General features: G+C 55.3%; 1 protein-coding gene across 1 annotated transcript in view; it reads left to right on the top strand.

Annotated features, from left to right (window-relative positions):
* Positions 1–14,885, top strand: part of SHANK2 (SH3 and multiple ankyrin repeat domains 2) — a 491,107-nt gene that overhangs the window by 63,184 nt on the left and 413,038 nt on the right. The window contains exon 9 of the mRNA XM_012665629.1: positions 10,483–10,527. Within this exon, the coding sequence (XP_012521083.1) occupies positions 10,483–10,527 (45 nt within the window). The remainder of the gene's footprint in view (positions 1–10,482; positions 10,528–14,885) is intronic.

Consider the following 14,885-nt stretch of genomic DNA (forward strand, 5'->3'; position numbering starts at 1 on the left):
CGCAGTTCAGTGGCATTAGGTACACGCTGCACTCACGGCGTTGTGCACCCATCACCGCTGTCTAGTTAGGAACTTTTTTATTCCCTTAAAGGAAACCCCGTGCCCGCTAAACAGTCAATCCTCATTTCTCCTCCCCTCAACCCCTCGGCAGCCACTGCTCACTCTCTGTTTCTGTGGATTTGCCCATTCTGGACATTCCACATAAGTGGAATCATACAGTACGCGACCTTTCGCGTCTGGGGTCTTGCACTCAGCATCCTGCTCGCAAGGTTCGTGCGTGTTGAAGCAGGTGTCGCTGTTTGATTCCTTTTCGTGGCTAGATAATATTCCACGGCGTTGGGTATGGAGCTCGTCTAATTTTCATGCTGTTGACCAGATACCAGATAGTTTAGGGTGAAAATAAATTTTTTAGCTTAAATGCTCTAAGTTCTAGAAATGCTTTTTAATATTATACACAGTCATATACGGCCACTTGAACTGCAAACTGATGTGACCGTGAATCTCCGTATTTGGAAATAATTTTTATGTTTTATTGCACTGAGAGAAGACTTTAGAACTAGTCTCCACGGATGATTTTACTGATGCTCTTCTTAGACACTTCTAGTATATGTATCAGGCTTGATGTATGGGAAACGAGTGGGTTCAGTCCAACAGCTGGGCCCCAATGTCTAATAACCACTGTTAAAGAGTTTACTTAATTCTTCCGTTGCGGGGAGCCTGGATCCCAGCCTTGAATCGTGCAGTTTGCAAATGTTTAATAGAAAATGGGTTGTGGAAGTGGGTTCCCGGGTTGCTAATGGGTCTGTAAAGATCGCAGTTATTCTCTGAGAGAAGCCTCTTTCCAGCGCGGACTGTGAGGGGGTGTGGTGTGGTCCATCTGCCCTGTGGGGTTAGCTGTGCGTTAGTGGGCTTGGTTTTAAAAAAAACTTCTTTTTTTTGGCTGTTAAATAATATATTTCTCTGGTCCTTTTTTAAACAAAAGTTTAGAAGTTGCATAAATTGCTGAGAAGGCTAATGCTGACGCATTTTGAATCACGGCAAGTACTTGGGTGACACAGAGGGCCGTTTCTGACTCTTCCGGGCAGTGGCTTGTAACTGCTGCACGATGCTCCAGGGAAGCGAGTCTTCCATGGCATCTGGGACCGAAGGCCAGTGTAGGTGGCCTGCCCCTCTCTGCCAATCCCCTTACTGTCTCATCACCACGGGCAGGGCCCGCCTGGGATGGGGACGCCCCTCCTGCGTGAGTCCTGGCAGGACGACAGCCGAACCACACTGCGCAGCCCGCCGCCATCTCCCTGTTTTTTGCTAATGACGGCCAGGTGCCGCAAATGGTCCTGAGAAACGCAGGTTCCCAGGCTTTACCCAGGTCCCACTGGCTCAGGGCTCTGTGTTTACTAAGCCCTCGGGGATTCTGATGTCTGCTCAGGTTTGAGAACCAAAAGATAGACATAAATGCTTTATGTAAGGAGGAGAAGGAAGAGGAGGAGAGGAAGCACTTAAAATGTTACTTGGGTGTATCTCGAATAAGGATGATGGTGACGGTAGATGGTGGTGATAAGAGCAGGGCTGAGCCGCGGCCATCAGGAAGGTGGCCGTGAACCCGCTCCTCCAAGCCGGCTGGCCCAGCCCCAGAGCTGGATCCAGCCTTGGGCAAGAAGAGTAAACACGGCCACAAACGAGAAAGAAGGTCACAGAGCAGCGAGTGACAAGCAGGGTAAGGTGAGGAGAGAAAAGTCAAGGATGGAGGTGGGGCTGCCGCGGGGACCTGGGTACCAGCACCCCAGGATGAGGGCCTGCAGGGAAACCGCTTCCTCTGCTCCACTGGGACTCTCAGGACTTCACGCCCGACCCCAAATGTGCGGGTCTCTCCCCAGCAGCCACCTCTCTGACAGCAGCAGCTGGTGTCCTATAGCTCAACCCGACTCTGACCCCGTCTACTGGGCAGCATCAGACCCCACAGGCTAAGGGCTCAGGCCCATGAGATGCCCCCAACTCCGCCCAGCCACCAGACCAGGATTTCACCTTTGCTTCCGACTGACTGGCTAGAGATTGGGAGTTCTAGCCACCCCATCCTTGGATTTGGAAATTTGCTAGAATGGCTCCCAGAATGCAGGTAAACGGTTCGCTTACCTGTGGGCCAGTTTGTAAAGGACATGACTCAGGACAGCCAAACGGAAGAGACGCACAGGGGAAGGAATGGAGGGGCGGGTGGAGCTCCACGTCCTCTCTGGGAGCACCACCCATCCTCCCGGAATCTCCGTGTACTCCCCGCCCTGGAAGGTTCTCTGGCCCCCGTCTGTCTGGGTTTTTATGGGGCTTCGTCCCATAGGCGTAATGGATTAAATCACTGGCTATTGGCGACCAGTTCAACCTCCAGCCCCTCTCCCATCCGCAGAGGTGGGCGTGGGTAGGGCTGAGGTTCCAACCCTCTCATCATGAGGTTGGTCCCTCCCCCTGGCAGCCAGCCCTATCCTTAGGGACTTTCCAGAAGTCACCCCATTGGCATCAACGCAGCGTGGTTGAAGAGAGGTTGCCATGAGTAACAAAAGCTGCTCTTCCCACATATTGCTGTTACCACTTAGGAAGTTCCAAGGGTTCTAGGAGGTCTGTGTGGGGAACGGGGAGAAAGACCAAGTATATATTCCTTACCATAAATCACAATGACACAGCGAAGGCCTGGATTCCGGAAAGGCCCCAGACGCAGTGTGTTCAAGGGAAGGTGGGCCTGTGGCTGGCTCCTGGCTGGGCCCATAGTTGGAATTGTGACGGGTGTGTTAGGCTAAATAATGGTCTCCAAAGGTGTCACGTCCTAACCCCTGGAACCTGTGAGGGTGACCTTACATGGCAGTTCAAGACTGGGCTCCTGCGTCTGGTGAGAGCAGGTGCGTCCCCCCGCGGCGGAAGGCAGAGGGCAGAGATCACATGGCAAGAGCGGAAGCAAATGGAGAGGTGCCAGGCTGTTTAACAACCAGCTCTCTCGGGAACTAGCAGAGTGACAACTCGCCCCCGGGGGGGGCATTAATCTGTTCATGAGGGATCCGCTCCTACGACCCAGACATCTCCCCCAGGCCCCACCGCCAACACTGGGAACCGAATTTCATTGAGCATCCTAATTACAGCGCTGGGTGAGCCGGCGTGATCCCCGAGATCCTCTTGGGACGGCACACACAAGGAAGGAGCCCACGTAAAGATGGAGGCAGCGGGTGGGGGTGAGGTAGGGGTGGGGGTCAGAGGTCAGGGTGATGCTCCCAGGAGCCGTGGACCACCTGGAGCCCCCAGAAGCTGAAAGCAGCAGGAAGGACCCTCCCCCAGAGCCTTCCGGGGGAACGTGACCCTGCCGACAGCTGGATTTTGGCTCGATGGTACTACTGAACTTCTAGCTTCTAGGACTGTGGAGAAAATACGTTTTTGTCACTTGAAGCCACCCAGTTTGTGATCATTTGTTCCAGCAGCCACAGGAACAACCGCAAGAAGCCGCTGGTGGTGTCTAGCAGTGAGCTCACAGATTCCTGCTGCCTGAGTCCCTGGGGCCACACGGAGCCGCCCAGCTGGCCTTGTCCCGGCTTGAAAATCATCACCAGCTTGGGTGCATCTCTGCTGTTTGTCACCAACAAGAGCCACCTAGAAAAACCGTGGTGTAGGAGCCAACATGAGAACATTTCAGTAGATCATGGTCCCAGCTCTGTAACCACCCAAAGACGACGTTTTGCACTTACTTTATGGTTTGATTAAAAAAGCATTTATTTGAACAAGACAGCCAAGTCGCTAGACAGCTTGCATCTATTCACTTTCAAAGTAAAAGAGGATGCAGGATCAGCCAGGAATTGACAAGAGACGGCAGTTTCCACAGTTCGTCCTTGGAAGAGTCTGTGTTGTTTCCAACACTGTTTCTATGAACAAGACGGAAGTAGTTTCCAGAATTCTCATCCTGGTTCTCAATCATCCAAGAAGATGGTTTATTTTGGGTCTGGGTTTGCTGAGGCACGAGGCCTCGGCCAGGAGGGCTGCCCTGAGGATGCCAGCACTCCTCTGGGGCCACCGGTCCAGCCAGAGGGCACAGCAGGTGCCTGGCTCTCCCGTCTGCCTTCTGGTTTCTTCTCCGCTGTGTGCCCTTGGGCAGGCTGCTAGGAGTCACTTGGAAGTTTCCGAATGCCCCTGCACGGAGCGGAAGAGTTTCCCCTCCCCCACACTGATACCTGGAACCTGTGAATGCCACATTATTTGGAAATAGGGCCTTTGTAGATATGATCTGATAAGATGAGGTCACGCTGCATTGGGGTGGTCCTAATCCAGTGACAGGTGTCCTTTTAAGAAGAGAAGATTAGGGACCAGACACACGGGTCAGAAGACCACGCGAAGACAGAGGCAGAGATCACAGGGATGCAGCCACGAGCCAGGGCGCGCCAGGAACCACCGGAGCTGGGAGACATGAGGGAGGACCCTCCCCTGGAGCCTTTAGAGGAGCATGGCCCTGCTGACGCCTGGACTCCAGATGCTCGGGGACGCCGCGTGGCCCACAAGGGCTCCTCGGTCCATTCCAGCCCCCAGCGCCCGGGTTCTGTGGGCAGGAGAGCATCTCCGCTCCTGCAGGATGAGTGAGGTGGGGCCAGGTTTGATTTCAGCCCTTCCTGTTGCGCGTGTGAACGGCCAGCCGAATCCTTATCCTTATTTCTGTTTTCTTCTTCTTTTGGTACATTTCTCTGGCGTGTTTAGAAGCAGCTCGGTGAGGCAGGGAGCCCGGCACTGGCTGGTACCTGCCGTGCGTCTCGTGGCCAGCGACCTTCTGAGGGGCGGGCAGCGAGCCACGCCCGGCACCCGGCTCCCACGCTGGGGACAGAGTGAGCGTAGAGCAGAGTTACCTCCTGCCGGTGGGAGGGCGGACCTGGCCCAATCACTTGGTCGTGGACTGCACAGAGTATTGTTTCTGGTGTTTAAACCTCCAGGAATTTCATATAAAAATTCAGTTTTCCAGCTTCATTTGAAAAATGAGAATGGCCACACCCAGGCAGCCTTTGTGCATGTGGACATCTGGCTGGGGTTGGGGAGTGTAGCCCCACCGGGAGGCCGTGCTCCCCACAGCTGGCCACAGTCCTCACCCCTCCTTACAGCCCCTCCCTGGCCTGCCCGGCCCCTCGGAGCACTGCAGCCTGCTGTCTCTGCTTAGGACATGCCCCTGGGGTGTCAGTCACTGATAAATAGCTTCTTTTAAAAGTTCTTCTGTGGGTCTTACTTGGATTCAGTCTCTGTGTTCCCATAGCAACAGGGAAACAGAAGTTGTATTTCTGGATTAGGGCTTAGCAACCTGGGCAACCCAAAACGGGGCTGGTATTCCGAGCATGTCTGTGATGAAAGGTAAGCAGGGATCAAGTTCATGGCTTCAACCACCCCGCACACACTGAGTTCTCACGGGAGCCACGCTCCCTACTAGGTGAGGGGAGATGCTTCAGTAAGCCCGACACCCTGCTCTCAGGGAGAACACGCCAGATACTGAACAGATAAACACATGACATGTTGATGTTGGTAAAAACACGACAAAAAATAAAGCGGAATGAGGGGGCGGAACACACTGGCAGTGGTGCTGTGGGCGCGAGGCTCTTTTATGGGCGCGGAGGATGCTTGAGCAGAGACCAAGAAAAAGGGAGGGAGGTGCTGGGCCTTAGGGATGTCTGAGGGAAAGGCAGTTCAGAGAGCAGAACTGGCAAGTGCAAAGGTCCTGGGGTCAGTGAGGGCCTGGGCTATGTGAGGAGCAGCCAGGAGGCTGGGTGACGGCCAACACAGCTTTAGGAAATGAGGCCCAAAGAGGGGCCGCATGGCTTCAGATTTCACTCTCAGGGAGACGTGCGGTGCGACTAGGCAGAACACTAAAACAGAAGCCAGTCTGTGCATCCCACAGCCCGTCACGGCCCTGTGTGCAAAGCAGACATCATCCTGGGGGAGAGAGTAGCATCAGTGAAACTGCACGGAGATTGTGAGTGAGGCACCCGGATTCAGTGGAATATTCTAGATTGTGCTGTCCAGTACAGTAGCCACAGGACACATGTGGCTACTTCAATTTAAATGTAGTTATAATTTTAGAAAGTGTCAAGTTCAGTTCCTGGGTCACGGTGCCTATATTTCAAGTGCCAGCAGCCAGACCACATTGGACGGCCTTGCTCTAGAAGCTGGCGTGTCCTGAATCCAGAACGTCGGCATTTTCCTTTGCGCCTGTGTACCACGGGGCTGGCTTTTAACCTTGAAATGGCATGTGAGTGCGTGCGTGCGTGTGCGTGTGCATGTGTGTGTGTGTTGGGGGTGCCTCATGAGTTGTACCAGGCTGAGGTCAGCACCAGGGATATTCGGGGTTAACTGGTTAATCAAGCAGGGCTGGGGAGGGCCTTGGTTAGGGAAGGGGGAGGCTGTGAGGGAGACGTGAGGTCACCTTCATCGACCGCCGAGGGCTGCAGACCCAAGAGGTGAGCAGCTCCGCGGGCTCCTTGCGGGAGGGAAGAGTGGTGAGTCCTCGGAGCTCTTCCCCAGGAGCCCCCAGGTGCTCCAGCCCCAGGCACCTGCAGCCTGGGTGGTGACCCGAAGTCTCACGAGTCCGAAGTTACTCTGTTGTCACCCTGAGCAAAGCGAGGCACAGCCAGCCTGGCCCACCCACCCTGGTGCGCGCAGGGAAGTCTGTGGCCGGTGCCCAGTGAGGTCGTCGCTGCTGTCCACAGGCTCAGGTGGGCATGCTCGCGAGAGTGCAGGCTCACCCGCCAGGCACGCGCACAGACAGCACTGTGCTCCGTTACGTGAAAATGCAGGAGATGTGGTCCTCAGTCGGCAGACAGCAAGGAGGCCAAGAGAATTCAGAAGGTGGAAGGCAGGGGACGACCTCGCTAGCTGTCTGGAGAAGATCCCTCCCTGCCCGCTGCAGGGACAAGCTGGAATCCGGCCAGAGCTCAGTGTGTCGGCGGCCTGGCTTCTCTGTGCAAGGCTGTAGGCAGGACTGAAAACGGGTCTTGGTGGAACGTGGCCGACCAAGCCTGGGTGACAAGGCCAGCGGGGACCTCATTGACCCCATCAACTCACTCTCTGCACGTCTTCACTCTGCTTCAGCCACCCAGTTCTCTGCTTTTGCTTTTCCTCAAGCACACCAAACACACTCTTGCCCCAGGGCCTTTGCACTGGCTGTCACCTCTGTAATTAGAACACTTCCTCTAAGAGTCTTGTGTTCATCCCCCCAGGGAAAGCCCCCTAAGGGAAGTCCTCCTGCTAACAAGACCCACGCACACACAGTTTGCGTTCCTCCGCGTGCTAGTGCTTCCAACAGAAAATAGAGACGGGCCACTGAGAATCGCCTGTCATGAAAGGAAAACCATCAGCTCGAAAGGCAGACATTAGACAAGTACAAGCAAAGATGCTGGGCAGACACTGAGACAGTTTGGGGAACAGAAGAGAATTTCCAGAACGTATACCATGCCTCATATCCTCGGTGTGATCAGAGAAGATAATAGCATCCGTGGAAGAGCACTGAAGGGGCTCTTGAAAATTAATAATTATTGCAAAAAAAAAATGACAACGGTAACGTTGACGCACACAGGGAGTTAGAGGAAAGAACTGGCACGTGGCTGGGAGTCAAGGGTCACCAGGCAGGATAACAGGATTTCTGGAGGGAGCAGAAAAAGAGAAGAGGAGATGAACAGAGATGGTTCAAGATGGTGCCACTGAGTGGGACCCCCGGGTTCTCAGCACGACCTGTGAGAACACGCCCACGGCAAGGATGGGCGTCCCGAGAGCTCGGGCCTCCTAGAATGGAAATGAAAATGCAATTCTAAAAGTTTCAGGAGAGAAAAATCAAGTTCTATATGAGGATCGGGCTCAGGCCTTTCAGCAGCCGTGCGGGAAGCTCACTCTCCGTGGACTCGGTGGTTCCTTCGGAACTCGGAGGGAAGAGCCTCCCGAACCCGTATTCTAACAAATCAACGTGAGGCTGTTCCGAAGGCATCTTCAGACATGCATGTTCTCAAAATATGCCCTCTTGTGCTCCCTTCCCGTGAAGCTGCTGGAGGTGAGCTCCACCCAGACGGGGGGTGAGCTGGGGGCAGGAAGCCCCTGACTCGGCGGGAGGGCCCTGGCACCGGGAGAAGCCGGCTGGGGCCTGGGAGGGTGGACGGCTCCGGGAGGGTTGTGATTCAGGCACAAAGGAAACAGAGACAGGTTGCTGAGGTGTTTGCACCTCACGAGAAGAGACCTGCACTCCGCAATTCACTGGTGATAAGTTAGTTACAGGTAAACATAACAGGCAGATTTTAAAATGTGGCCATTCTTCACTCAGGGGCATAGAACCAGTCGCCTGCGTGTCTTGCTGGGCATAAGATGTAGACAGCCGTAACGGTATAAACCGGAGTGATGATTTAACCGGAGCCCGGGATGCGACCGCGTGGGGCAGTGTGAAGAATGAACGAACCCTCGTCTTCCCTGGCGGGAATTCAACAAGTAATATTTAAACAGAAGGAAATCAAGACGGATCGTCAGACGTGTGCTATTTAGAAATAAAAGGCAAACACCTGAAAAAGCGGCTCGGCGTGGAATGTGGGGGATGCAGGGGTGTGGATGGGGCGGGGCAGCTCCCGCCCAGGGCAGAACGATCTGACTTTGTAAACCATCCGTCCAGATGTACGGCACTGATAAAGGTAGAAATTTGATTTCATTTTTTTAAGAGAAAATCTTCAGTAGCACCTCTTCCCCTCCTTGCCATAATCCGGCAGCACAAGGCTGCAAACCAGACTGCGTTTCGGGGTCAGGGCGCCACGGTGGCCAGGGCTCACTGCCCCTCTGGCCCAGGCTCCCCCTCCTGCCGCCTCCACCCCAGCGCCCAGAAGGCGTTTGCACCTGCTCATCCGCGCGCGTCTGCTGTGCCCCAGATCTGGACCCGCTGTCATCGCTTCCTGTGCGAGAGCAGCTCCAGTCTCCTCCTGGGTCTCGGCCTGCTTAGCGGCCTGGCCCAAACCCCAGTTCTCAGAGGACAAGCCTGGCATCCAAGCCGCCCGAAGGCATCAGAGCGGGTGGTGGCGTCCCGACGAGTTCCCTGCGCCTGGGCCCCAAGGTGCCCCCCAGCCACGGCCACGCTTCCCTCGTCAGCCTCATCTACGCAGGAGTGCCTCGGCCGCTGTCCCTGCTGCTGTTCTGCCCCCAGCAGGGGACGTCAGCCCCCTTAGACTCAGAAAAACTCCTTAAACACGCTGGTGACTGAGCACCGTCTTCTCAGCGACGTGACGACGTCCAGCGGGTGACAACTTGCCCCACCCCCACCACCTTTGCCAGGCAGACTCCTGCTCAGACACCCTCTAAGCCAAAATGCTTCTGCTGCAGGAGGTGTCTCGTTTGGTTCCCATGTTTATGACTTAATGTGTACGTTTTATTTATTATATTAGAATGCAGTGGTTCATGTGTAAGTCTCCCAAGTTGAACTATAAGGTGCCCTGAGAGGACTGTGTCTTCCAGCATTGCTCTCCTGGTCCCCGGCACCAGGCCCGGAGCCCTCACGAACTGGGGTTTGAGTGAACAGCCCCTGGGCACAGGGCCCTGCTGGTCACACAGCCCCTTGTAGTTTCTCATGCTGGCCACCAGGTGGCAGTGTTAATCTGGTGCAGCTGGGTGCAGTGCGTGTAAACCAGGTACAACCTGTGCTTGGCGTGCAGTATTTACGGAGCAGCTGTTTCTAACCTGAAGTATCTGTCCCTGATTTTAAATCCTCAAGTCGTTCACCAGCGAGAAGTGACGTAGAAATGACCCTGTGTTGGTCTGCTCGGTCGTGCCATGGTCTGGATGTGGCTGGTTTGCCCCCACCTGAGCTCACGCTGAAGCTCGATCCCAGTGTGGCGGTGTTGGCAGGTGTCTGGGTCGCAGGGACGGGTCCCTCGTGACTGGCGTGTGTCCTTCTCCCAGGAGAGGGCGAGTTCCCATGAGAATCGGCCGTCACAAAGCCAGGACGCCCCTTGGATCTGGTCCCTGTTCACACTTGTCTACTTCCCCTTTGACCTTCTCTGCCATGGTGTGACAGCACAAAAGCCCTCGCCAGAAGCCAGGGTTGTGCCCTGAATGTCATAGCCTGCCGAACCGTGAGCCAAATAATCCTCTTTTCTTTATAAATTTCTCAGTCTCAGGTATCCTGTTAGAGCAACGCAAAGTGGCCCACGTCAGGCTGGCAGAGCACAGTGCCACAGGCTGGGTGGCTTAGACGACAGACGCTTGTCTCTCACAGTTCTGGAGGCTGGAGGTGCAAGAGTAAGGCTCTGGCTGATTCAGTTTCTCGTGAGGGCCGCTTCTAGCTTCCCCCTGTGTCCTCACGGGGCGGAGAAAGAGAGAACAAGCTGTCCGATGTCTGTTCTTAAAGGGACACTAATCCCAGCATGAGGCTCCACCCGCATGACCTCGTCTAACCCTAATTACTCCCCAAGGTCCCATCTCCAAATGCCACTGCATTGGGGGTTAGAGCTGCAACACGTGAATTTGGTGGGGGCCACGCAGACATTCGGTCCCAGCAGACCCAGACAGCAAGTCGGAGATGCCTCAGCCCGCGTGCGAATGGGTTTCTCAGTTTACTGTAACACGTCTGTTAGCTGCAGTTTCACAGTATTTCACTTTCAACGTGCGACCTGCAGTCACCCTTGAGATGTAGTGCTGGGAGCGGTAGTGTGTGCGTCAGTCCCCGAGCTCGTGCTGTCTAGTTCAGGAGGAAGCATCCTGCAGCTTTTTAGAACCCAGGGAGGGGAGAGAACTCATGTTTATTGGGTATCCTCTCTGCACAGATAGGGGACTAAATGCTTTGCTGGTACAACATGGCCCTTGAATGCTCCGTATATTTAAATACGTGAGTCAGTTTCACAGATCCTTTGGTGAGACGGGATTGACATTTGGGGCTCTCGGTCTCCAAACTTGTATGCCGTCGGCCCCTCTGCCTCCGGGGAGGGGTTCAAGCCATGGCGCTCTCCGCCTGCCCACCAGAACGAATGCAGCTCCAGGCCGCTGTCGTGACATTCCCGCCAGGTAGCACGTGCGGGGACTCAGCTCACATTTGGTGGCTGAAGGATGGGAGTGCCTGGTGACCCTGCTTGGTGCTGGTTCATTTAAGTTGCTGTTTGTCAACCGTTTTGCCCTCTCCCCCCGTGGAGTTTTCACGCCCCAGATTTGCGGTAAAACTCTGTGTACTGGCTGCATAGCTGGGTTTTGTGCATGAAAAGAATCAAACACCCCTCCCTCCAAGAACCAATTTTCACCTTATCTGGGGGGAGGTGATATCGACCCCTTTGAGGACGGCTGCAGGTGTTTGTGCTTTCCGCTCTTGGACACAGCCCAGTTTAGGTGTAATGGAGCCACTTCTAGTGGGACCATCAGAGAGGAAAAAGGAAAGTCAGGGAACAGGAGAGCAGGGAGTGTGTGTGTTTCCTGGGGCTGTCGTATCACGTGACCACAACTGGGCAGACAAAAATGGTAGAAGTTCATTCTTTCGTGGTGCTGGCGGCCGGTGTCTGACATCGGGGTGTTGGCAGGGCTGCGTCCCTGCTGGAAACGGGGCAAATCCATTGCTGTCTCTTCCCACCGCGGGTGGTGGCTGGCAGCAGTCTCGGCGTGGCTTGGCTCGTGGCCACGTCACACCCGTCTCCGGTGCCCTTGCACCTGCCCAGCCCCGTGGTCGCATCACCTTCCCTTCTGTGTCAAGTCGCCCTCTTGTAGGGACACCAGTGTTTGCATTTAGGGCCCACTCAGATAATCCAGAATCATCTTCCCATCTCAAGATCTTTAACTTCATGGTGTCTTTTTTGCCAATGTGAGGTCACGTGTTCACAGGGTCCAGGGATTCGGACCTGATGTCTTTCAGGGGCCATTATTCTGTCAGCCACAAGATAAAGAGTATCTCAGCAGAGTAGAGCTTCTGGGTGAGACTGTGCCTCCCCCGGCCCATCCCAGGGAGGGGAATGAGGGGTGAGAAGTTCTGTGGGGTCAGGGAGGCCCAGGTCAGCAAGTCCCCAAGGCGTCGTGCTGTCGGATGGAGAACCGAGCTCAGGAGAGGCCCTGCCGGGCGTGCCACCTGCAGCACCGGCGCGTACACCTCGAGAGCCGCCTTTCCGGCTGCAGTACACCAGACCCTGAGAAGTTGCCAGCTAAACCCAGAGCCAGGCAAGGAAAACCGGAAAGAACAGCCTGGTCCCCATCGTGTTATTTAGGGAAAAGAAAACTGCTGGGGTCTGTTAGGTCTCCACTTGGACGGTCTCTCCGGCCATCTACCCCCCTCTGTCCCTGCTGCCACCTCTGCAGTCCTGGTGCCCTGAGCGTCTCTCCTGGATCAGCCGCCAGCTGCGCTCCTGGTGCCTGCGGCTGGCACCTTTCTGGATCACCACGGGGTCCCCTTGCTCCCTGCAGCCCCCGGCCGAGAAGGGCCCTCAGAGCGTGGCCGTCCTCACGTTTCCTCCCTGCCCTGCCGGGTGGTCTGGCGCTGGCCCGTTGCGTTTTGTACTCCCCGTGCCCTCTGCCTGGAGCTCCTGTCACCCAGCCGCCCAGGGGAGCAGCCTGCCACACGCTGCTCTTGCCCCCCGGGGCCTTTGTCTCGCCAACGGATGGTGTTTCCAAAGGGCAGGGACCTCCCGTGGGTCACCATGTTCCTTGGGACTGACCCTGCCTAGGCGGCCATCAGTAATGTCTACTTATTGGTTAAATTTTGGTGAGCAAAATGATACATGTACGGATTTCTGTACATCTTCTGATGGCCTCTGTGCCCTGAGCCTTTTGTTCCAGTGACCCCTTCAGTTGACTTGTGTGCAAGTTTTAGGAACATGTCCTTTCTTGTCAGGGAGGGACACGAAGCGTGTCTGCTTTCGTCCGCTCATTCAGTGTATTTAACCTCAGACCGTCCCCTCCGGGCTCGGAGATGTGCCCAGGTCACCCCCACTCGCGCACACGCGGTGCCGGCCCCACGGAGAGCCCTTTCTGCGTCCTGTTCTCACCCTCACCTCTTGTCATGTGCTGCTGCGCACCCCTGTCCTCCGCCGACTGACCGATTCTGGATCAGTCCAACTTGTCCCCTCGGAAGTCGGGGTTGGGCAGAGACTGAGCCTGAAGGTGCGTTGCCGCCATGCTGCGGAGAGCCGGAGGCAGCCGCGACCCTGCAGGGGCAGGGACTGTGGGGGGGCGAGCCAGAGGAAAAAGAGTGAGAAGGTGACATGGACCGACCCGGAGAGAATGGGATGGGTAGACAGATCACATGCATCGGTGCACATGCACATGGTACACGCGTGCACACACGTGCACAGGCACACAGAGTAGCCCCGGAGGCCCTCTGGCATCTGAGAGGCCACGTACCCTGTGCTAGGTTTTTATGAGATTCCCCTCAAAATGCTGCCTTTTTGATCGAGCCCATCAGAGCGGGTTTGTGTTCTTCGACACACAGGCAATTGCCGAGTAAACAGGGACAACGGCAGGGCTCCACCCAGACCAGATATTTTCTCTCCGAGGTCAGCCTTTTTTCTGTATGTTCTGCCCCTCAAGAAAAGTTAATATGTATATATGTAAAATATAAAGTGCTCAGAAAGATGGAAGTAGCTACCGTTACTTTCGATGCGTAGAATACGTGCAATACGGCGGCGGCTCCTCGCAGCTCTGGAGCACTTGCGAGGCCAGGCCCTGCTGAGCGCTCGGCGCGCACGGTCGCCAGTTGATGAAAGGTAGATGTCTTCTCCATTTACAGATGAGGAGATGGCACTTGGGGCAGGTCACGAGGTCATTGTCATGCCAGGTTTCAGGTCTGTCTGACCACACGGAAGGTCTCTGCAGGACGGCTCCGGGGCACCTGTGCCAGGCACAGCACAGAGGGGACCCCTGTACCGCTGGGTCCTCAGGAGGTTGTCGGATCTGGGAGACGCCAGGAGCCGATGATGACGCAGTCACCTGTCCCCCATCTGAAGGCCATCTCGGGGAGGGTCTCACTGGGGCACTCCGACCCTGCAGTACCCAGCAAGGTCAGCCCGGGACGCATCAGCGAGAGGGTTTGGGGTTTTGTTTTGGACATTTTCCTTATTGCCACACGACCTTGGACTTTCAAAGAATTTCTGTGTTCCCCACTGCTCTTCTCCTTGGGGGACCTGTTCTGCCCTCTCCTTTGAGTTTCGAGAGCACCTGTGCGTCGCTGTTCCGCGACTCTTCAGCTTTCCCTCCAGACACAAGCAGTATCGATCCTGTGACTTTATGAGAACCACAGTCCCTCTGCGCAGCGGCTGAGCTTGTCCGGGGCTGGCAAGGGGCATGTTCCGAGTCCACGCAGAGAACCGGGTAGAGGTAGGATGGATGTGTGTGACAAATGGTACAAATCCCAGCCTTCCAATTTAAAAAAAGCAGTAGCCGGCAGCACTGTTTCAGAAAAGGTCACACCAGGTGGGAAATCTCAGGGAAGGGAGCTGAGCAGCCAGTTGCAAGGAGGAAGGATGCTCCTGCCAGGACCCTGGCACTGAGGACTGTGGTCGACACCGAGTACTTTGCCCACCATTTGGGGTGTTCAGATGGTTCCCCTTGGTCAGTCTCTGGCCTTTCCTTAGGAGGGCCGTCGGGCACCCCGGGGGGGCACGTGGGCCGGGGTCCGGGAGGCCAGGCTGCCCCGGGCCCTCTGTGAACCGGATCCCTCGGTGCAGAGTGTGGGTTTCAGTTGCTGACGTGGTTATCAGAGGCCAAACGCCTGTCAACAAAATAGAGAAATCAGTAGCCAGAATGAACACACGGTCTTACTTCTTTTGCCTGTTGCTTTGAAAGTATTTGGTTTTAGGACTGTGATTCTTCTTCATGTATTTTTTTTTTAATGTTTTGAGAATAAGCCCCAGAGAGTTGGCATTTAACAAATGATATTTACTCAAGAGAGAGAAATCTCGGCA

The sequence above is a fragment of the Propithecus coquereli genome, unplaced genomic scaffold, assembly GCF_000956105.1.
Source record: "Propithecus coquereli isolate 6110/MARCELLA unplaced genomic scaffold, Pcoq_1.0 Scaffold120, whole genome shotgun sequence".
NCBI lineage: Eukaryota > Metazoa > Chordata > Mammalia > Primates > Indriidae > Propithecus > Propithecus coquereli.